Here is a 22,871-nt window from a genome sequence, read left to right on the forward strand (position 1 = left end):
GATATAATAGTTCTTGTAGGTAATATAAATAGCACATAATTACGACATGATCTAATGTAGCGCAGCAATAACATAATTATATTCAATTAAAAAATCCAATTTACTATTAACTAAGGAAGTAAATTTTAAAGATTCAGATATCAATGCAATAGCAAAACCTTTTTGAGCAAATAATTATCTGACGAACCAATGGACTTAGAGCTTATAAAAAAGATGTTTAACGGAAAAAAATAACAACAAATAAATATATACTTCTATAAGGAACATGGAATTATTAAGATTTTTATTTTGATTCGGTAATAACATATCTATGTCGTTACTATTGATTATTGTGTTATAGCAAATTTAATTAATTTTGACCTTTGCTGAAAGGCAAAACAATTACACAGGAGTTATCATGAAACAGCAATTATTCATGAGAGCTGGTTTTGTAAATTTTTAAATGTTAATTCTTAAGATGATTTAGGATAATACGAACATATCTTTGAGGGACTCTAACCATTTGGGACCCAATTCCTCCGGAACTCTCGATGAGGGACTCTTTAACATGTATTTATCTAAAAATACGTTTTTGTTTGTTCATAAAGCTATTTCGTAGTCCGAATGTCAATTAACAATAAGGAACTTTGAACATTGTTTCAACGGTTTTGTGAAAGCACTTTTAATTTAGTAAAAATCAATAGTACACGCAAAGCCTATAATTGCATCAAATGCTACAGCATTGTCATCTTTATAAACACATATATTGACTGCGCTGCTGCACCCCTACCTTCCACGGGAATTAGCTTTATATGGTTTTCATCTTTAACCTAAAAAACCTGTTTATCGATTACCAGTCTCCAACCTCAACGAGAGTGCAGGAGAGGTCACTTAAATAGTCAAAAACCAGCACAACACAATAATAAAGCTTCCCTTGAGAGCACAACCTGTTCGGAGCAGCAATTTTCTAAACCTTTTGCTTTAGACATTTTTTTTCTTTAAATATATTACCATGTAGACTATCGGCGGTACCCCTATCATCCAAGCGAGTGAAGACAGTAATATATCCCTGGACCTAAATGACGCTTCCCTAAATGAAGAACTTAATAAGTTGGGCAATCCGCAACCGAAAAATTAAAAAAAAACCTTACTACTTTCCTACATAGGCGCATAACGAGAAAAAATTGTCTACTAATTTATACTTTAGACAGGCTGGTACAAGAATGTCTCGTATTGTAGATTTAGACCTACTTCACTGCCAAAAAAACAAGGATGATAACATCAATAAACAACTTGGCTTAGTATAAAAAGAAAGCCAATAATCAACAGTAATTATCAAGTTATAATCATATTTTTGAAAATCTACTTATTACAAAAAAAGTTCTTTGAAAAGTTTTAAAAGACACGAATAAAAACAAAATAATTTAGTTCTTTATTTCAAATTGTAAAATTGTTTTAATTACAATAATTCATAACATGGCAGTACACCATATTTCTCTAATGAGCCACCCATGACCGCCCCCTAAATTTTAATGAAAAAGCTAACTATGTTTTTTTGGGTTTATTTTTTTTGGGGGGGTATAAGATATGGGGTTTTCATTGGACGCAAAACAAAAGTTGTGCTACCCATTATGATTTAGTCGATGCTAATTTTAATATTATTGAGAAATTTTACATAATATATGTATAATAATATATTCATCGCATCATATTATAGGCAGTTGTACACTGTAAAAAAAAACAGATGCTAATCCTATTTATTTTATTCTATTTTCATTAATAATTGTCTATAATACGATACGATACATATTTTTTCTTTCGTATATAGCCCAAAACCAGCGGATTCGCATCATTTTTTATTAGAGTAATTAATCAATTTTCTCCATATTGTGTTTATTAAAGCGTATTAAGATTTATTTATACAATATTTAAAAAAAATATAGTTACAAATATTTAATTAAAGCTACAAGACATGAAACATCGAGATTTAGGGATAAGGCAATGGACGAGAAATTGACATACTGTGTAAACCCCTAAATTTGCCTCTTATTCATTTTCAATTATTGGTAGAAAAGTTTGTGTACAACTAAATGAAATCTTTTAATCCAACTATTAGAGGTCGTGTTTAAATATATTTTAGGGTGAGTACAATTTACAGTCCAATGTCCCTTCCCTCTCTGTAAAACATTTGTATTTTTAAAAGAATTTCAAACTACATACATTGGTAAGCTGCTTTTATTTTATGAGAGATTTATAGAAAAAAACAATAGTATATAGTACATCAAAGGCCTCCTGTTCATAGGTATTGTTATATATAGTTTTTTACATTTAATAAAGAGAGTTTAATTATCCAAGTTTTTCCAGAATTTTATCAAGTTTATTTGCCAGGCCCTTAATCTGGTTATCAAGGTTGATTTGGTTGTGCTCTATCTTGTTAATTCGTTGTATCAACCCCTCTTCCTCTTTCTTATCTGCAGCCAATTGTTCTTTGCTAAAAAAAGATAAAATTTGATTAAAGAAATATAAAAATCTGTTTACGCTGGCGGCCACATGAACCTTCCGAAATCCAGATTTATTTTTAATGACCTTAATGTTATTAAAGTTTTTTATCCTTTCATCAAGCTTGCCATTGAGACATGCTTGGCACCAGAAATATCAGGTGCTGCATTGTCCCTTTGTTAAAATTCTTTTTTATAATTATTTGAAAGTTTTGGTGTTAGTGTTTAAGATAATTGAGGCAAAAATTCGTTGTTTTACAAATTAGATCATTTTCATGAAATTTGAATCCTATAAAATTAACTTTTATTTTCGGGAAATCAGCGTTCCCCCTCCCCCAATTTTTTTTTAATTGCTTAGATATCCTTGATAAGGTTTTTCAAAATAAAAAAGCAAAATACCTGATAACAATATTTTTAGCAGCAGAAATAACTTCTTGTCCCATTTCTTCCAGTGACACACAAGAAAATCTCGAACCCGGCCTAGAGAAGTCGATGATTGAAAATTGAAAACAACTTTTTAAGTCCGTCAAGTACTTTATTAAAGTCATGTTTCAATAATTTAGTGAATGATGTATAATGCATATTTACATTGGTGATCAAATATCATATTAGACTTAAAGGCGAAAAAGTATAAGCCGTGTAAATGTTAAATGAAATTATGTAATAAACTTACTTATTAGGTTTAAGAATGATAAACTTTTCATTTAGCTTGGTATAAAACAGCAAAATTCCGGTTGCACCAGTTATCTAAAACAAATATAAATCATAAATAAATTATAAAATTGTTGTTACAAAAGATGTACAAATATTATTCTTTAGTAAGAAGCTGCAATAGCCAAGACCAAGTATTGCATAGGCAGCGCAAGTCTACGCCTTATGGGTCTCCTAATACTGTCAAAAACATAAAGTTGATAATCTGATTAAACTCATTATATTAAAAGGAATGTTCATGAACAAAAAAAACAAAAAACATAATAAACAGTTTGTTAATGTTGGATTTTCTTTAAAGATATGGTTTAAGAACACATTTGAATAAAGAAAATGTAATGGTTTCCTGCTAGGAATCGAACCCCGCTGGGCTATTTGTTATTTAACCTACCTTATGAGAAATATCTCTAACAAGATCATTTTGATGGATACTTCTACAGAAGGCGAGGCTTGGAATACTCTTGAGATATTTGATGGCTGGCCAGTTAGACAGGAAATCAAATGGGTCACCTTAATAAATATATTCTTGAAAACTTACAGCTCCAAGCTCTAAAAAATCCAATAAAAGATATGTTGATTACATATATTTACTGTATCAGGAACATCTGTTTTACGGGTTATGGATAAGAATTGTTTTAAAATATAGTTGATAAAAGTATACACAGTTTCTCTAAGCACGCAAAGGCGCAACGACATAAAGCGGTTTATTTTAAGGGCTTTTTGTAACGGCATATATTTTCAGGTAACTGCTTTCTGTATCGGTAAGGATTTGCTAATTTGACGGCTTAAGAATTCGCACCATTCGAAAGCAGATTCGCTGAGAGTGCTGCTTATTCAAGATTTAAAGACTAATATTAGTGAAATGTTTGCAACTAACAAAAAAGAGTAATGTATAATGTACATAAATAGAATATTATACCTACATCAGAAACATACGATTTGTAGATTTAATTGCGGCTACAAGAACGAAACTAACCTAAAAGGACAGCTTCTGTACATGAAATAGTTTCAACTCTGGAGATGTAGGTCACAATTTCGGCTTCTTCCCTGTAAAATAAAAAAAATAAAAATAAATATTGTTTCTGAGTTGTAAAGACTCTAATGTCCAATGAGAAATGTTTATCTTTATGTAAATTTTACATTAGAAATAGAAAAATATAAATTTCAGCGGACGCAGCTGTACTTGGCAGCTGCCAGCCGCCGCAGTCGGCGGTCGGCGAGAAAACGGCGGCGGATCTTTTAAATTTAAGGTCTTTAAGTAAAAAATTGCGGCCACAGGAGCCTTTTTAAAGATTTCTGGAGACCTGGAGGATCATTCCTGAAACCTGAAATTGAATTGAACACATGTATTTCATATAGGGATGTACGATTAGAGAATATTTTAGTATTTTTGTAGGATAAAATGCTTTGTTTAAGTCAAAAAATATTTTGCTCTTTACCTAGATGACCCTGCAAGGTTTGCTGGCATCCTGTGCCCGCCAGGACGGAGATATTCAAAAAATTCTAACTCTCAGATATGTGTCATACCCATACTTTAAAAGTCACGCAGTTTGGGCTCTTTATCTTTCACACACAGAAAATGAGATAGAAAAAACCGGAGGAGGGGGGGGGGGAGCGTTCAAGGCCCCCCCCCCCTCCCCGGGGGGAATATGGTTGTTTTCTTAAAACGACAGAAAATTCAATTTCTATATCCTTAACTTTAAAAAATTGGAAAATCGGACTATATACATAAGAGAAATAGAAAAATAAGGAAAAAATTAAAAATAGCCAAAACCTGCAAAAAGGCAGTTTGACTGTCACGGTTGTTTTCTTTAAATGACAGAAAATTTAATTTTGATATCTATAACTGAATATTTTTTGGAAATCGGACCATAAACACCAAAGATATAGAGAAAAATGTGAAAAATACAAAAATAGCCTAAAACCTGTTTAAAGGTAGTCTGACTGTCATAGTTGTTTTCTTTAAACGACAGGAAATTTAATTTTGATTTCTATAACTGAAAAATTTTTGGAAATCGGACCATAAACACCAAAGATATGCAGAAGAATGTGAAAAATACAAAAATAGCCTAAAACCTGCTAAAAAGCATATATATATAGTTAATTGTGCTCCTTACTAATAGGAATGTTGTCAAAAAATTTCAGCATTCTACCTTTATAGGAGCTGAGTAAATCCTATTTCCCCCATAGCGTTACGGACTTGCTGACTGACGGACTGACGGACAGACGGACTGACGGACAGACGGACTGACTGACGGACAGACAAAGTGAATTATAGAGTAGCTTCGCTACTAACAAATTCAGGATATTTTCTTACTTGTAAATCCATCAGTTAAGATTATTAAATACTTTGTTAAAGTGAAATTGACAAACTGTACCTGATTATTCCCGTATCACTGACGGCCAAACCATTCAGCAGATTCATTAACACAACCACAATCAGAAACACAAAACTAAAAAATAAACAATTTTTACTGTTTTATATTTATTACACTACTTTAAATAAACTATATTTAGATTTTTTATATAAATATCAATTATTTCTGTACATTACAATATTGAATTTATTTTTTTACTATATTTAAAAAAAAACTAAATTTTGAAAACCAAAAAAATTCCAAATAATCTTACCTTAGAAGGAAAATATATCCAAGAATGCCGACCCTTGAGTCTAAAGCTAAATAAAAATACAATAATATAGTTTAAAGTTATTTTAGCTAAAGTTGCCTTTCGAATGTATTTTCTGTAAGTCTTTTATTATCATCCGTATCTGCTTTTAGTCACATGTTTCTAGTACAATATTCTCCGTAACTGCAGTATTTGTCTGTACAATATACAATAGTTTAATGTTTTTTAAGCTACTTTTATTTTTAACACTACTATCCTTGTTTTATACTATACTAAAAATAGAAGCAGCTAATGCAGTGCCTAAAAAATAACGTCATACAATACAAATGACCAATGATAGGCCAGTATACATTTCAATTGACCGATGGTTAAAAGTATACTGGCCTATCATTGGTATTTTTTTATTTTATGACATCATTTTTATGGCCACTATAAGCTGCTTCCTAAAAATAAATTAATTTTACCTATAGGAACATCAGAGAATTCAATTTCTCCAACAAACATGGTGCTTGTCTTCACCAGAGATAGCCAAGGAGAGTTGAAAAATTCGTAATCATCTTCTCCAGGGGTATAGTTGGGTATATCCTGACAATATTTAAATTAATTATGTCTGCAGAGACAGATAAAGATAGTTTTAGATGCTCATTGGTCTTAAGAATATTTTTAAACAATTGCCCATATGTTTCCTCCTTTGGCCAAACAGACAAAGTATGCTAAGCAATTTTTTGTTGATATAATAAAAGCCCAAATCTAGCAGAGTTACTTACCTTATGTAGCATAATGTAGAATCCAAGTCCAAAGGCAATGATGAAAAATGAATACCAAGTTAGGAACAAAATAAAGCTCTTCATAACCTAGAATAGGATAATATAGAAACCAAATATAAAGCGAAAATGGCCGCGAAAACGCAAACAGCTGCGTTTTTTTCACCGTCAGATTTGACATTATCAAGGAAGTTTAGAGTTGTCTCGATAGGTTTAAGCTATTTGGAAGGGGGCGTGGCAAAGTCCCAAATATAATAGTTGAATTATTCTCGCATTTTTAGAATTTGAACAAATACTTTTAACCGTATCCGTAAAATACAAATTAGTACAGGGTCGATTGTGAATTAAAGTGTATCCGCGCAATAAAATTTTGACTTACCTTGAAGAACATGGTTACATAGATGTTATACCTAAAATAGAAAGAAAATATTCCTAATCTATTAACAACATAATTATTCATGACATGTAAAAAGTAGAATGATGTCTGTTCGTTCGTCTGTCTGTCCTTCTCCTAATTTATTTTTTACTCTCAAAATTTTCTCCTATCATAGTTTTATGCTTTTTTCTAAGGGTAAAATTTTTTCCCTTCTCCCTTAAAAAAATAAAAGATTCCTTACAAGAACGGATGAGATTTTTCACAAAAGAAATAATTAAATGAAGGATAAAGTTCCAAGAGGTAAGCATTTAAAAATCTATTTAAAAAGAGAAGAATGCCTCAGCACATAAATATGTTCCTACCTTGCCAATTTAGGATGCCTTCCGACCAATGTTATAAATGTCGCCCATGCTAAATTAAAAAAAAATAAATTGTTTAATGATATAATATAAATAAAACATGCCTTCAAATCCGCTGGATTAAAATGGTTTTTAAATAATTCATAAAACATAAAAAAAAGAAATCAATCATTTCATATCCAAGGACAACTGTCCATGTACCAAACGACTAAATCAAAATTATCTGTTTGTTTTTTTTAATTTACCTAAAACTATAGCAAAAGCTGCCAAATGACGCTTAACATTACAACCACTGTTTTCATCCTAAAATTTTTAAAATTGTGTTCATTTTCATCTTTTTATGAAGCTTTTCTACAATAAGAGTTCAGTTGTCTTTTCGAACGTCAGTATGTTTTATTTAAGGTAACATTAATTGCCTTACCCCTTAGCCTCTAGGAGGGGAAGGAAAAGTATGAAAAATAGCCTTATTTCCTTTTATATTGGGTCTATCTGCTCCGTTTAGAAAGGCGTGGGAAGTCAGAAAAATAGCCTAAAACCACCCCGAGATATTGATAAACTTCCCTGATAAGTACAAGCCATTTGAATTGTGCATTTTCGAGATAGCACGCTTACAATAAACAGCTAACTACTTTTTTTGGATAAAAATGTATTACTTGTTTATCCATTAAAAGAAAATAACTTTGTTATAAAAATCATTTCAGTTCTATTATACGATGAAATTTTTCTTTATACTTGTTGTAATGTAAAAAATACCTCTGGATCATAATTAAGAGTATGATCAGGAACATAGAGGAGGATGACTGATATGACCAGCATCATCACTTCCAGCACATTCTCCAGGTCAAATATATATCTCTTCAGTGATACCAACATCTGTAGCACCTCCCTGAATAAATAATAAGGTCGCCAGGTCAAATATATAACTCTTAAGTGATACCAACATCTGTAGCACCTCCCTGAATAAATAATAAGGTCTCCAGGTCAAATATATATCTCTTCAGTGAAACCAACATCTGTAGCACCTCCCTGAATAAATAATAAGGTCTCCAGGTCAAATATACATCTCTTCACTGATACCAACATTTGTAGCACCTCCTTGAATAAATAATAAGGTCTCCAGGTCAAATATAAATATCTTCAGTGATACCAACATCTATAGCACCTCCCTAAATAAATAATAAGGTCTCCAGGTCAAATATATATCTCTTCATTTGTACCAACATTTGTAGCACCTCCCTGAATAAATTCATATAATTAAGGATGCTTTTGGAGCCAAAGAAAAGCTTAACAAATTCTATAAATATTTTTTTGCCCTAAACATTTGTTTCCAAAAACTACTAAAAATGTTTCGACACGCTTTTCTTTTTTTCAAATTTAAAAATCTTATTCGAATTTGTCATTTCAAATTACAACTCATATAACTTGAACATAAGAGACCAACAAACAGTGTTACTAATATTTATGGAGTAGCTTGAATTCAAAAACTAAAAGGAAACTTACCTAACAGAAACCAAACCTATAAGAATGGTAAGAATAATAGTTAGCGCATCACTGCTGAATATAATCAGAACACAAATAGCACACAAGATAAAGAACTCTATCCAGCTTGATAGGAAAGCCTAAAAGTAAAAAAAGATTAATTTTGAAAAAAGAAATATCTCTAGGATCACTTAAAATTTTTTAACTTTGATTTGAAAACTGTTCATTTGCTTTTAAAACAGGTTTATACATAGTTACTTAAATTGTTTATCTGTGTAGGAAAGCTACTCTACCTGTAAAGCTGTTGTAAAGTCTGACTGTTTACACTCTCTACACCAGTCACGTGATATCAATATAATCTAAAATATTATGAATCATATAAAATCATATCTTCAAAGGCGTTAAGTTACATTTTAAGATTACAAAACTCTTTCTATGTAAAATGCTAATTATATAACTTTGCATTGTTCTATATATGTTGCCTTCTCTTTTTATGCCCTTAGGTAAAAAAGCAATCCTCCTGGAGCTCTGTATCTGAAAGGATAAAAAGAGCAGAAAACAGCCTATAACCATCATAAGACTTTAAACGAAAAATAAAATCATCTTGAGACCTTAGTAAAGATTCTTTAAAATGGAGAACCCAATCGGATCAGTGGTTAGTGAGTCTTAGGCTACAGACAAAATACCGTACTACTATATAATAGGATGTATGTAACGCTAGTTTTGTTTCTACCTGTACAATGGAATGTATTATGAAGATATAATACCAGAATCCTCGCGTATTAGCATCTCTTCGATCTAAAAAAATAAAATGTAGCTAAACTGAACATAATATATTTTATAAACATTGTTAGCTAAAGTATTTTTTTTCTATATTTAGATAGGAAGGGGAGGGGGGAGGTAATATGATATATTTCCCAAAGGCTTTTTTTTGACTGAAACCCCAGAAAATAGCTTAAAACTAAGACTACGCCGTAACAAAGATTTCTTTAAATTTAATTAATTTTTAACAATTCTATCGCAAACTTGATTATTTCAGATTTTTACAGTGAACAATTGTAAAAAAAACCTGAACAAAGATTTAGTTTTAAATCGGGCTCCAAGTCTGAACTGTTGGAGACAGGTATAGTTCTATAGGATACACCTCCATACACCTAAATAAAACTCTCATTAAATGGAATATATACAGAAAATTTGAATCATAGACAGAAGACGAAGTAGCTGGTTTTGTCGTATTTTCACAGTGGCTTTTCCCTATTTCTAGCCGTTACGGGGCAATCATTAACATTTATTTTACCTAACCTAATATATCCTATCAAAAGCTACTGTGAAAATACGATGACACCTGTTACTTCGTTTTCTTTCCATGATCCGAAAATTTTTATCTAAGTATTGTTTAATTAAAAGATGTATGTACATTTAAGTAGGCCTTATAGGAAAAAGTATTGTTTTCTTTATAAAAGAAATTTAAATCTTAAATTTTCTATATTGTGTTATGGTCTGTAGTATAACTATTAACGTCTCTAGTATGTCGTAGTGTTGTAAAAACTCGAACCCAACACCTTCTCAACAGCAAGCTTTAACGTTTCCATTTACGATAATGCTCATATAATGATTTATACATTAAAAGCTTACCTGAAAAATGAACCAAGTGAGACACATAACATAAAGTAGGTACAAACGCACATTTCGGTTGAAATATTTCCTAAATTTTTAAATTCATTGCATTTATCACATATATTTTAAATAATATAAATCATAAACATACAATAAACACCATATCTATTATACAAAGTAGTACGATGTCTGTCTGTCTGTCTGTCCGTCCGTCCGTCTGAAGCTTAAGATCTCGGTAACCACTGAACCGATCGGATTCTACTCTTGAGGGTATATACCTATTGGTCCTGTGGTGGTTTTAAGCTATTTTCTTGGGGGGTGGGACACCCCTAACCCCCCAAAAAAACAAAAAAAATCCCCCCCTTATTTTTTATTTTGCTCTGGTACAGGCTGCCGCAGGCTGCATTTTTTTTTAACCTTTGTGGAAGGTTTCCAGACTTTTTTTACCATCTCTAGGGGCAAAGCCCCTCGAGGCTAGGGGCGAAGCCGCTAGTATAGAATAGAGTAAGGAAATTGAAGCTTTTTAGAAAAGTATTTTTTTTATCTATAATACAAAGTAGCTTGATGTCTGTCCGTCTGAAGCTTAAGATCTCGGTAACCACTGTACCGATCGGATTCTACACTTCAGGGTATATACCTATTGGTCCAGTGGTGGTTTTAAGCTATTTTTGGGGGGGTTGGGACACCCCCAACCGCCTAAAAATGAAATTCCCCCCCCCTCAAAAAAAATTGGGGGGGGGGGGGCACAGTGGAATTTTTGGCGGTTTTGGGGATTTTTTAACTTTACCAGTCACAAATGCCAACTAAAGCTTATATTAAATGAAAATAAAGTTAAAACCTATCACATACAGTTAATGGCTTGTATAATAAAACATATTATGCACATATTATTGTGATTCTGGATAAGAAAAATGTCCCCAGAACTAACCTACTCAAATGGTTAAAAATTCAAAATTTCTAATTTAATTCATTTTGGAGAGAAAAGTTTTTTAGCACTGACTTATACCTCAATTATAACTTATTATAACTTTTAGGTCTTATTAAGGTGATTACGATTAATATACATAGTTTTTCAACAATATCATACAGGGCTCGGCAACCGCGCGTCAGCCGTGTCTAAGCCACAAATTTAGATCCATTTTGATGTTTTTAAAAAAATTTCTTTATAAGAGGGAATGCCAAGTTGGGTCAAATTTAAACTTTCAGTTGATTTTTAAAATTGTAAAGGGTTTTCCTGAGGCATACAGGCTGCCGAGCCCTATTATTCCATGAAAATAGAAAAAAATAGGTGATGTTTTTTATGATTTTACTTACGTTCTCAAATCGATAAACTGATTTTAATTCATGGTGTTTATAGTAAGAATATTCTTCAAATCAAATGAATCTACTTTAAATTAAGTGCTAGTGGCTTATAAGATTAATTCCATTACATTTAGAGACCAATAGCAATTGATAGTTGAAAATTTTACCTTTAATATAATTAAATATTTTACACAGAGCTATATAAAACAGACGGACAAAAAATGTAGAAAAAAGCTAGTTTGTCAGGCTTAGAAACCATTTATACCATAACAATTTCAGATAGGCAGGCAGCATGACCTTCATGTATATATATTGAGCTTGGCTCCAAAAAGTATCATATAAAAATTATTCTAAGCCTATTAAGACTAGCACAAAAATTTTATCTAATTGTCAAACCATTTTATGAAAGATGACCGCTAGAGCATTACAGACATACTGACGTACCAATCAAGATATAGATATGAGGAAAATTATTATTATATAAAAATCAGCTGTTTATTTAAAATAACAGCCGAGTAAATGAAATTTTTAAAAAACAAATCAATTGTCTGTCAGAGAATTAACAATAGACTGACAGACTAATTTCATTATAAACTGGCTGCTCATTAGTGTAGGGAATATTCACATTCATTTTCAGATGTCTCTTGAATAGCTACTGAGAAATTCATGTTTCCGCCATTAACATTTCTTGCATACAAATGGACAGATTTACAGACATACGGACATTATGATTTATAGATTAGATGTACTAAAAATAGGTTTTTATCTTATTATATAAAGTAGTAAGTTTTTAAGTCTTAAGCTTAAAATTTCAATAACTACCTAACTGATTGAGTTCTTCATTTTAAGAAAGATTTACATAGGTCCTATGAAGGTTTTTAGGTATTTTTTAAACCTCTTCTCACTCCTTTAATACAGAGCCATTAATTGATAGGGATGCAGCCTCTAGTAAAATATATATATTATATTAAACGCTTTCAAAGATGGTATTTTGACTTTATAATAGCACTTGATATATATAAATAAGATTAAGAATTGTCCATTTTTAAAGCTAATTTACCATTTTGGGGTTACGAGGTGCCAAAAGTTATGAGCTAATCTTGAATTATGAATACTTGAATTTAATCAGGGCCTAAATAACTTTTGGCACCTCGTAGCCCCAAGTTAGAAAAACCTTTAAACGTAAAAAATACATGTTATTTTAAGATGCAATTTGAGGTGTTCTTGGATTTCAAATTACAGATTTATGACAACTTTTCTTATTTTTCTTGTCACTTCAAAGTAGAAACATCTGTCTATATCAATGAAATATTGTTACATATCATTTAATCAGATTTTTACACCAATCTATTCTAAAAAAAAGTAGGAAAAGCAATGTATGATGATTTTAATGAAAAAATTCACTTTTTAAAAATATTTCTTTGACCACGTTCAGCAAAACGGCTGTATTTTGCCTAATTTTGTAGTATATAAAAAAACCTGTTGTATGGCAACTTTTGAATGGTAATACTAGCCTTTGGGACATTTAACTCAAATTTGAGGAAATTTAAAAAATGACCAAAAATCCTACTGTGGGGGGGTATGGTTCGGGGCACCCGATATTTTTTTTTTTTTTTTTTTTTTTCAAAACTACCTCATGGGGCAAAGCCCCTAGAGGCTAGGGGTGAAGCCGCTAGTATATATTAATAATGTAGCTTTTATTTAATATTATGCTCCTAACGTTACTGCCAGTCAAAGAAATACAAAAGAACACAGTAATAGTGTCTGACTGATTATGACGTAAAAAAAAAATAGCCAATGAGAGGCCGTTATTGATCAAAATTTATAGTGGCCTCTCATTGGCTAATTTTTTTGTTACGTCATAATCAGTCAGACACTATTACTGTGTTCAATACAAAATTTAAAATAGATCTACATTTAAAAGAAATTTAATATTTATTCTTGACTGGCAGAGAAGTTAAAGGCAATTAATTACCTTATTCGTTGCCATTTCATCCACAGAAAACTTGTTATAACAGGATTCTTCAATAAATGTCGATGTGGTCTGAAAAAAGAAAAAAAATATATTGCATATAATTAATACAAGAATGGAATGATTAGGTTCTCTATTTTTGTAATCTTCACATAGGTCCTGTAATGGTTGTAAGCTATTTCATTTCTATGCCCCTATCATTGTAGAGCCCCTGTATGCTAGGGGCGTAGCCGCTAGTAATTATAATATGAAGCTTGTTATTAACTCATATCCTATAATGAATCTCCTTGTTATTTGTAACATTCTACGCTACATCTTCAGATCTTAGGTTTTCTTGCTTATCAAATACGAAGCAGCTTATGGTGCCTATACAAAACCTAAATGACCAATGATATGCCAGTATACATTTTAATGCCTATAAGTAAAATGTATACTGGCCTATCATTAGTCATGTAAACTGCTTATGAAATACTTACCTAGATTGTGCCATATACCAGAGAGTTTCAGTTTCAGGAAGCGCCAGGTTTTCGATTATTCGTTGTCCCTACAAGTAAATTCAACTTCTAAAGAATTTAAAATATTTTCCAGTACAGATTCGAAACGGATTCATATCCTCTTGGTTACAATCGGTTCTTAACAATTCTGAAATCTTGTATAACATAGTATTACAGAAAATTTTTCACAAATATCAAAATAAAAATTGTAAAATTTGTTAGCCTGGGCCTCATGCCCCGGCCATGCTAACAAAACTTATATTAATCCTATAATTTTTCATATTAATATCCGCGGAAAGATGTCTATAATACGATTCGGGGAATAACTAATCTAACCATTCTGTGTTTTTTTTATATCTTATTTATAATGTTGGTCATTCGACTCTAAGAGAAATTTCCTCCAATCTAATTCTCTCTCAACTCATTATATTTTTATAAAAATCTAAACATGGGGAGGATAAAATTTAAATTTAAAATGAATGAATACAAACCTCTTCATCTTTTTCATCAAATACCGGATGGTCCACTGGTGGTGCTAAGAAGGAATAATTAAATTTCAACTCGAAATCTTCATGGTTTACATCATTCCTGAAAAAAAATTGTTTTGATTTAAACTTTTTAAAATAAAATTTACATATTTCATTTGGCGCACAGAGTACCGCCTGAGCACTTATTTATACCTTCCTTTCCCATTTATATTTTTAAAAATAGGGGGGGGGGGGGGAGTTGTTTTTTCTTTCGTTTGTTTATTACTTTATATCCGGTTAGGTTGGGTCTGAGTAACCCCTTAAGGGTTAGGGAAAAGCAGGTATGGACTCCTGCCCTCTTATTTTCAATTTATTTAAATATTTTCTTAAAACTCTATTATTTTTTGGCTTTGTAAAAGAATTGCAAGTATAAATATTTCATATCTTTACTTACCTGGATGTAAGGCAGAAGTCATTGAGAAAATCTTCCATTGTTTCAGGACGTATTTTTGCTATAGGCGTATCATCCCATTGATTTTTTACTCCAACATTGCACCCTCGTTCTAATAGTTGTCTAACAGTGCCCTAAATATAAGTCAAAATTAATCGTTATGGGACAAAATGTTTTGCTAATTACTCCCTTCAATTGTAACATAAAAAAGTCCAACTTAATACCTGGTCCCATAATTGTGTAGCATAGTGGAGGGGAGTATTTCCTAGCTGGTCTTTTCTATTCATCAAGCGGTCCAATTCACCTGAAATACATTTTTTATATTATTTTTTCCCAAAGAAAAACTGTTTTGCCTTTTCTGAATTTTAGAACATTTAAAAGCCACTGTTAATTTGGATCAGCCGAAAAGTAAGTTAAATTTTCTTTACAATGGTTTTTAATACTCTTTATTCAAGCGCATTTTATGATCAAAATATAATTAATTTAAAATATTAGTTGCAATTTTTGAAGCTTTTTATGGTGCCCATAAAAAAATGACTTCACTCAGGCCTACCATTGGCCAATTAAAGTCTATGTATTGGCCTATCTTTGGTCATTTGTATTGTATGACATCATTTTTATAGGCACTATACAGAGCTTCTAAATTTTTTTGGCAATCAACTTAATACAAATAAATACATTTTTTAAAGATAAAGATACAAAGTAAAAGATAAATCTTTCCTTAGTATTCAAGCTTTCAATACTTCCTATAATTTATAGTATACTAGCGGCTACGTCCCTAGAGGCCTCTAGTGGCACTTTTTTTTATATTTAAATATGTCTATGTAGCGTTTAACGTTTATGTTTCGTTGTTAAATCGAGAAACGTAATTTTTTTAAATTTTTTTTATTTCTCTTGGGAGGGTGGTGGTACCCTTCAGCAAAATAGTTATAAACCTTTCAGGAACCTATGAGAATCTACCCTGTTAAGGAGAACCCGATCGTTTTAGCGGTTAGCAAGATCCTTCGGTACAAACACACAGACAAACAGACATCCTGTTACTTTAGTATAAGGACTAGCGGCTACGCCCCTAGAGGCCTCTAGTGGCACTTTAAATGTTTTTGTTTGTTAAAGTTAATTTTTTATGTACGATACCACCTTATTTGACGTTGAAGTCTCCCCCTAAATTTTGAAAAATTTCGATTTTTTTGTCATTTCTCTTGGGAGGGTGGTGGTACCCTCCTCCAAAATAGTTATAAACCTTCCCGGGACTTATGAGAAGCTACCCTGTTAAGGAGAACCCGATCGATTCAGCGGTTAGCGAGATCCTTCGGTACACACAGACAGACAGACAGACATCCTGTTACTTTAGTATAAGGATTATATAAATAATGAAAGATTTTCCACCTGTTACTACTTTGTCTTTGCATGACAGGAGAACATTCAAGCTTTCTGCATAATCATTCTCTTTTTGCTCTGTTCCTCGACTAAAAAATTATAATGTTGTTGTCAATAAATTACTGAATATGTCCCTTAAGCATAACCAATTTTACATGTTATCTTACTAGAAAAAAAATATTATGATTATGTGATACTACAGACAACCAAACCAATAAATGCATGCTTTTTGACAGTCTAAATGATGCATTGTAATGAGATTGGGACTTTGCATTCCCCTTACTTCGACTATTTAAATCACAAGCCTGACATAGCAGTAGAAGAACTAAGACACTCGGGAATACGTACCACACACAACTTAGTTGTAGAGTAGCTTAGCTGTACAGAATAAATTATATTACTTTGCTTTGCTTAAAACATGGTGTAGAATATTTTTCTTGTTTTCATGTTCAGCTACATCAAGATTTGTCTTCACCACTCCTTCAAGAGAATCAATCTAAACAAAGAAAAATATTTTGTATTGTGTATTTTTGGTAAGGTTTGTTTGTTGATGTATGTCCAATTCTCTTAAAAACTGATGGTTTATTAAAGCTGCAATGTATAACAAAGCTTGGCCTTGGCCTTGCGCAGTTGTTTTTATACCGTCTGTAGGTGGAGTAGTTATGGTTTTTAAAAAACAATAATTTTTCTCCAAAAGCAGAAAATAAATGTGAAATATTGTGACTTGAAAGGAAAGGAGAATTACAACAAATAATTATTGATATATGTTTACCTTGTGCTGAATTAATATTCTTAATACTTGGTGGTGTCCTTGGTAGGCTGCTAGTAAAATAGGCCTAAAAATTATTGATTTGAATAAGATTATTTTAGATATTTAACCTTATGCGTAATGGTACAATTAAAAATGATTAAAGAATATTTAGTAATAATTTTAATATGCTAGTGGAATATACACCTTGTAGTATTATCTTGGCGTGTAGAGTTTGGGTTAGCTCCATTTTCCAGCAAGATCTTAACAAACTCGGCCAATCCATAATCACACGCCTATAATAAAAGTATAAGTTAGTTCAAGTCACAATATTTTAGGATAAAAAAAAACGTTAAATTGATGTACGTCCCCAATGATGATAAACAAAATTACACCTTCTTATCTATTGGTTGAAAAGTTTGGAGATTTCTAGTTTTGAACTAACCAATCAAAAGTCAATAAAAGCAATAAAAGTACCTATTGTTTTTAGCCAATAAATTATTAAACTTTGGGTACCAGTGTAATTTACAGTAAAATGTCCCCTAACTCCCTGAAAAAATTTGCAACATAGATCTTGGTAGTAACGTGAGTTATTTGTGTGTATGCCAATTTTTTTCATTTAAACCAAATTCATAATAATTTTAAATGAATATTGGACTTTTATTTCATTTTAGAAGCTTCACTTTTATGGATGTTTTCATCCTTCATTTACTAATAAATACCTTTTGCATTGGAGTATTATACCCGCAATCAATTCTGAAATAATTTGAATATTTTATTAATGATTGATAACTTCAATGAAAAACTTTTATGTTATTACAAAATGATCGATACAAGGAAAATCTTGCCAGGGGGTTGGCGGCTAGGATCACCAAAAGATTTTGACAACTGCCAAAATTAATAATTAAGTAAGGTGAAACTATTGTCAAGGTGTGTATAGTGGGCTGATTAAAAAAATTGTAGCTGAAATGAAATGATCTAGAGGATTTACTCACTCTTTGGGATTTTTTATTAGTGAAATGGGGTGTTTATACTACACTTTTTCGTTAGGGTGATTTAACCCCACTAATTAATGTTGAATATTACCTGTCAATTGATTTTTTGTTTTCATTGCAGCATCGAATGAGAGCCTGAAAATGTTTTACATCAAATTTAATATTTTTCTGGTGGAGATTTTGTGCTTTTTATTTTTTTACTGTGTAATATCTAATTGACCTAATAATCCTCTGACTAAACAATAATGAAGGGGTACGGAGGGGGCTTTCATTTCAAGAGTCGGGAAGTGTGGACTCATAGACATCCAAGCTTTTTTTTGGGGGGGGGGGGTTGAAATGGCGCGCGAAGCTCGCCGAAATTTTTTTTACCCCCCCCCCCTGAAATCTGTTGGCAGGGGTAAATATAGTTTACCCCCCCAAAAAAATTTCCCCCCGGGGTAAAATATTTTTTTGGGGGGGGGGTAATTTAAATTTTATTAAATATATAGTATTAAAAATGCGCGCGTAGCGCGCAAAAAATTTTTTTTTTAGAAAATTTTTTATTTTGGGGGGGGGTATTTACCCCCCCAAAATTGTTTGGGGGGGGGGTAAATAACCACCTCTCATTAATGGTTGGGGGTGCCTACGGCATCCCAAGGGTAGGGGTAAATTTTAAATGGGGAGGTAATCGCCCCATTACCCCCCCCCCTTAGACATCTATGTGTGGACTGGTTATATATAATCGTTTAATCACTTTCTCTGCTAAGACATCCTATCCTGCACCCAAATTAATCTAAACTAACGTTGGATAAAACTGATACCATTACTTTTTTTTAATGACCTCCATTTCTCATTCTCTTAATTCTTTTTAAAAGGGAGGTGTTGAGGTAAGCTCCAATTGTATGGGTATTTTCTTTTTACCTGCATGATAGTTTGGAACTGAATAACATGTTGAGACAAAGATTCTCCCCTGACAAGGCTAACTTGTGCTTTGTCCATAACTCTATTCAGAGCATAGGCAAGATCTGCCTCCAGACCACCTCCAGATTTTTCCTACATACAATTTTAAATGCTTATTCTTTCATTAACAACAAAAATAGTATAATTACCGCATATCATGTAATGATATATCATAAACATATTTAAAATAAAGATCTTTACATTTTAATACCTTTAACAATAAAAACAATATTATAATTTATTAGAGCTAGCTGCACTTTGTAACATTATGTTAAAAGCCTTTTAACTCCTTTAAAGACAGACATTTAAAAATTTTACTTGAGAGAAATTTAGATATGCATAAATATGTACATCAACAAGACAAGGTGAGAAAAGCTTTTTTATGGAAAATTGTACCTGTATGACAATCTTTTCAACATCAAAATAAGGCATCTTCTCTGTCAAATATTCACTAAATAAGGTAATGTTTTTTTGTTTGTAAATTATTGTAAATGATAAAGAAAACTATTTGCAAAAGTACACCTTTTAAAAGTAAAGAATTCTGTTAAAAAAGGACAATATTTTTCTTTTAAAATTTAGATAAATAAATTACCCAATGGTTTTATTTTCCACAGTTCTTAAAGGGCTAGCTCCATTCTCTACAAGCAACCTAAAAATATATATAACCATGTGTTATACATTCCACTCGCTTTTAAATAACTTATTTAGATATTTCTTAAAACAAGTATAAAACGCCTCACCTAACAATTTCTGAATTTTTCATGGTAACTGTCAGGTAAAGAGGAGTTTGTCTGCCCATTAAATCCTCTAAATAAACATTGTTAGTGATATAGCAGAAATAATAAGGTGGTAGAAAAGGAACCCTCTCAATACTGCTATTACATGGCAAATTAATGTTATATATCATCTGTATACATTACATATGTTCTTTACCTGGATCTACTGATAACAGTTCTTGGTTCAGAACAAATTGAACAACTTCCAAACTAAAGAAAAATAAAAAAATTTCTGTTATTAGTACCAAGTAATTTGATTTATCTGTCCTATCTAGCGCTTTGAGAAACATTTACTTTAGACAAATCCAAATGTGAGATGATAATCAAGGTTTCTAACGTTTGTTGGCCGATGGGCTGCTTCAGTCTCATTTTATTTTACACTGTTCAAGTTTGACTGTCAGACCTCTTTCTGTCATGAGCAAATTAACACAGCTAGTTTAGAATTTACCTGTTACTTTCGACAGCCAGATGCAGGGGAGTTCGTCCATTTCTCATAACAGAATTAAAGTCGCATTTATTTCTAAATAAAAAAATTTATCAACTTATTTTTCGACCTCAGAAATCTATAATCGTTGCTATTTTTAAACTTTATGATACAAGATGATTTTTTATACCTTCTGTCTGAGCTGAGTAGTTCCAAGATTTCAATATTTTTAGCCTGAAAAAGATTAGTTTTTAAACAACAATTTTTCGATTTTGCAACTCATTTAAGAATAACGAAATTTTTCTTTTCTGACAATTACTAATTTTAAGGTGTTCGCGATATGACTTTCTTTGTCAATAAAGTGGTTTTTGTTCATTATCGTTTTGCTAGGCCTATGTTATTGTTTGTTTATTATAGACTTGTACCATACAATATAACGTATACTATACCTGTATAGCCACATGAACAGGAGCTAGGCCTAGGTCTTCATTATACAAGTTTGTTTATTATAGACTTGTACCATATAATATTGCGTATACTATACCTGTATAGCTATATGAACAGGAGCTAGGCCTAGGTCTTCATTATACAAGTTTGTTTATTATATACTTGTATTATACAGTATTGTGTATACTATACCTGTATAGCCACATGGACAGGAGCAAGGCCCAGGTCTTCATTATACAAGTTTGCCCGTGCACCAGTTCTCAGCAATAAAGATACTGAAATAAAATTCATATTTTATTAATTTTAAAAATTTAATATATTGCATATTTTGCAAAGCAATATATTGCAGTCGACAAAAGATTGAATTCTTCACTGATAATAAGTTTACTGTAGGTCATATAATATTTTCAAAACTATTTTATATTGAGTTAGAAGCCATAGTGACGAAGGTCTTTAAAGTAAAATAAAATTTTAAAATTTTTATATTTATTTTTACCTGCTTCTGTAAAATTATCCTCAATACTGATGTGTAGTAAAGTCCTGAAAAGGAAGAGTGTATTCTAAGTAACATCTATCTTTTATGAATTTGCTAGAATTCGAACATTAAACGTAGAGATACAAATAAGGATAAGTGGCAATAAAACTATAAATGGTCTTCAAACATTACTTATTAAGGTATAAGATCTGAAACCTTTTTACCTGAATTTTCCCTGTTTTGAAGTTGGTTGATTGATCCAGTGGTCTTCTGGTAGGGGAAAGTCCTACAAAGTCAAAAATTTGGAATACTTATTCATTTGATTTTCTATGCGTTCACTCAAAGTGCCTATCAAGCACTAAAACCCCCTCTCCCCCTTATTTTTTAAAAAAGATATGGGGTTGGTTGTTTTTTCCTCATTTGTCTGATACTTGAGTTGGGACCAGTACCCAATATAACCTAAACAAAGCGCCTGATTTTCTAAGTTACATAATATTGCGTCTAATTATAGATGTCTGAATTTGTAATTGTAATATATTACATTCTATATCCAAAATTTCTTTAATTTGGTTTAACTATTTTGAAAATGAAACTGAACCTGCTTCGCTGTTTCAACTTGAAAGTCATCATCCCCCAGCCTAGCCGCGTCCGCCAGAATATTAGTGAGTCCTGCCAGGTTCCTGGTGAGGATACAGTCCAGAGCTGTGTCCTGCGGGTCCTGGAAACAGCTCCCCAGGCGGGCAAGCTCAGCTGATTGGCCTCCATTTGCCTATAATAAAACAATTATGTTTCTAAAGTGGCATGGAACTACTAATTCATTCTCTATTCAAGTCTCGCAGTTAAGACAAGCGTTTAAGATTAAACAATAATAAGGATGACAACATTCATAAGAGAGAAGGTATTAAAATTTAAAAACTGTCATTAACAATTTACAAATATTTAGAAAATACGAAATATACGAAAACTACATACAACATTTAATTAAATTTATTTACATTCTTAAATTGACAGTTTAATGATAATTTGTTTGATAAGGATTAAAACTGTCTTTGATTTATATATATTATATTTATTTAGGTATTCTATTTAAATCAAATGAGCATACAAAAATGATAACACCATTAAGATTTATAGATTAGAAGAATTAAATTGTTTGAAGCAAAATATCTTGGAAATATGTGGTCTAATTAAGTCAAACTTTTTTGGAAGCCTAATAAATATCTTGCTTGATTGTTTAGACTGTATTCTTATCCCTTCTCCCCTTCGTAAAACACACTAAGAGGATAGTGGTGAAGCCGCTGTAACAAATAAACTAAAGTCTAGCTGAATAAAAAAATCATCTAAACTAATTTGACAAAATTTATTTAAAATTAAAGACTAAAAACGACAAAAAAAATATTTATGAAAGAATGGCTTTGATTTTTAAATTTGTTTTATATTATAAAAAATATTTAAAAGTGTAAAATTGTCCTACCTTCATTGAATACAATGGTATCTCATCCCCCTTTCTTCTCACTTCTTTTCCAAACATCTCAACATTAATCTGTGAAATTGTCAAACAAAATTAGATAAAAGCAAAGTAATCGAGAACAATAA

General features: G+C 31.5%; 1 protein-coding gene across 1 annotated transcript; it reads right to left on the reverse strand.

The window, feature by feature from the left end:
• Positions 1-1,398: 1,398 nt before the first annotated feature.
• On the reverse strand, positions 1,399-22,826 carry LOC145322222 (transient receptor potential cation channel subfamily A member 1-like). Its single transcript, XM_080164077.1, has 41 exons — positions 22,750-22,826; positions 21,874-22,044; positions 21,500-21,561; positions 21,297-21,340; positions 20,993-21,075; positions 20,544-20,587; positions 20,378-20,449; positions 20,087-20,139; positions 19,894-19,960; positions 19,746-19,802; positions 19,550-19,604; positions 19,115-19,246; positions 18,306-18,349; positions 17,942-17,975; positions 17,427-17,515; positions 17,244-17,307; positions 16,873-16,967; positions 16,481-16,560; positions 15,319-15,398; positions 15,098-15,228; positions 14,668-14,764; positions 14,159-14,226; positions 13,686-13,754; positions 10,427-10,496; positions 9,861-9,945; positions 9,525-9,589; positions 9,085-9,150; positions 8,813-8,931; positions 8,066-8,198; positions 7,558-7,615; positions 7,316-7,364; positions 6,957-6,987; positions 6,581-6,667; positions 6,278-6,398; positions 5,817-5,862; positions 5,564-5,638; positions 4,162-4,232; positions 3,577-3,695; positions 3,151-3,224; positions 2,877-2,957; positions 1,399-2,470 (listed from the first exon to the last, which is right to left on the reverse strand). The coding sequence occupies exons 1-41, from the start codon at positions 22,804-22,806 to the stop codon at positions 2,326-2,328; spliced, it is 3,243 nt and encodes a 1,080-aa protein (XP_080020203.1). The 5' UTR covers positions 22,807-22,826; the 3' UTR covers positions 1,399-2,325.
• Positions 22,827-22,871: the final 45 nt, after the last annotated feature.

The sequence above is a fragment of the Acartia tonsa genome, chromosome 6 (genome assembly GCF_053477335.1).
Source record: "Acartia tonsa isolate MP-2025a chromosome 6, ASM5347733v1, whole genome shotgun sequence".
Lineage (NCBI taxonomy): Eukaryota > Metazoa > Arthropoda > Copepoda > Calanoida > Acartiidae > Acartia > Acartia tonsa.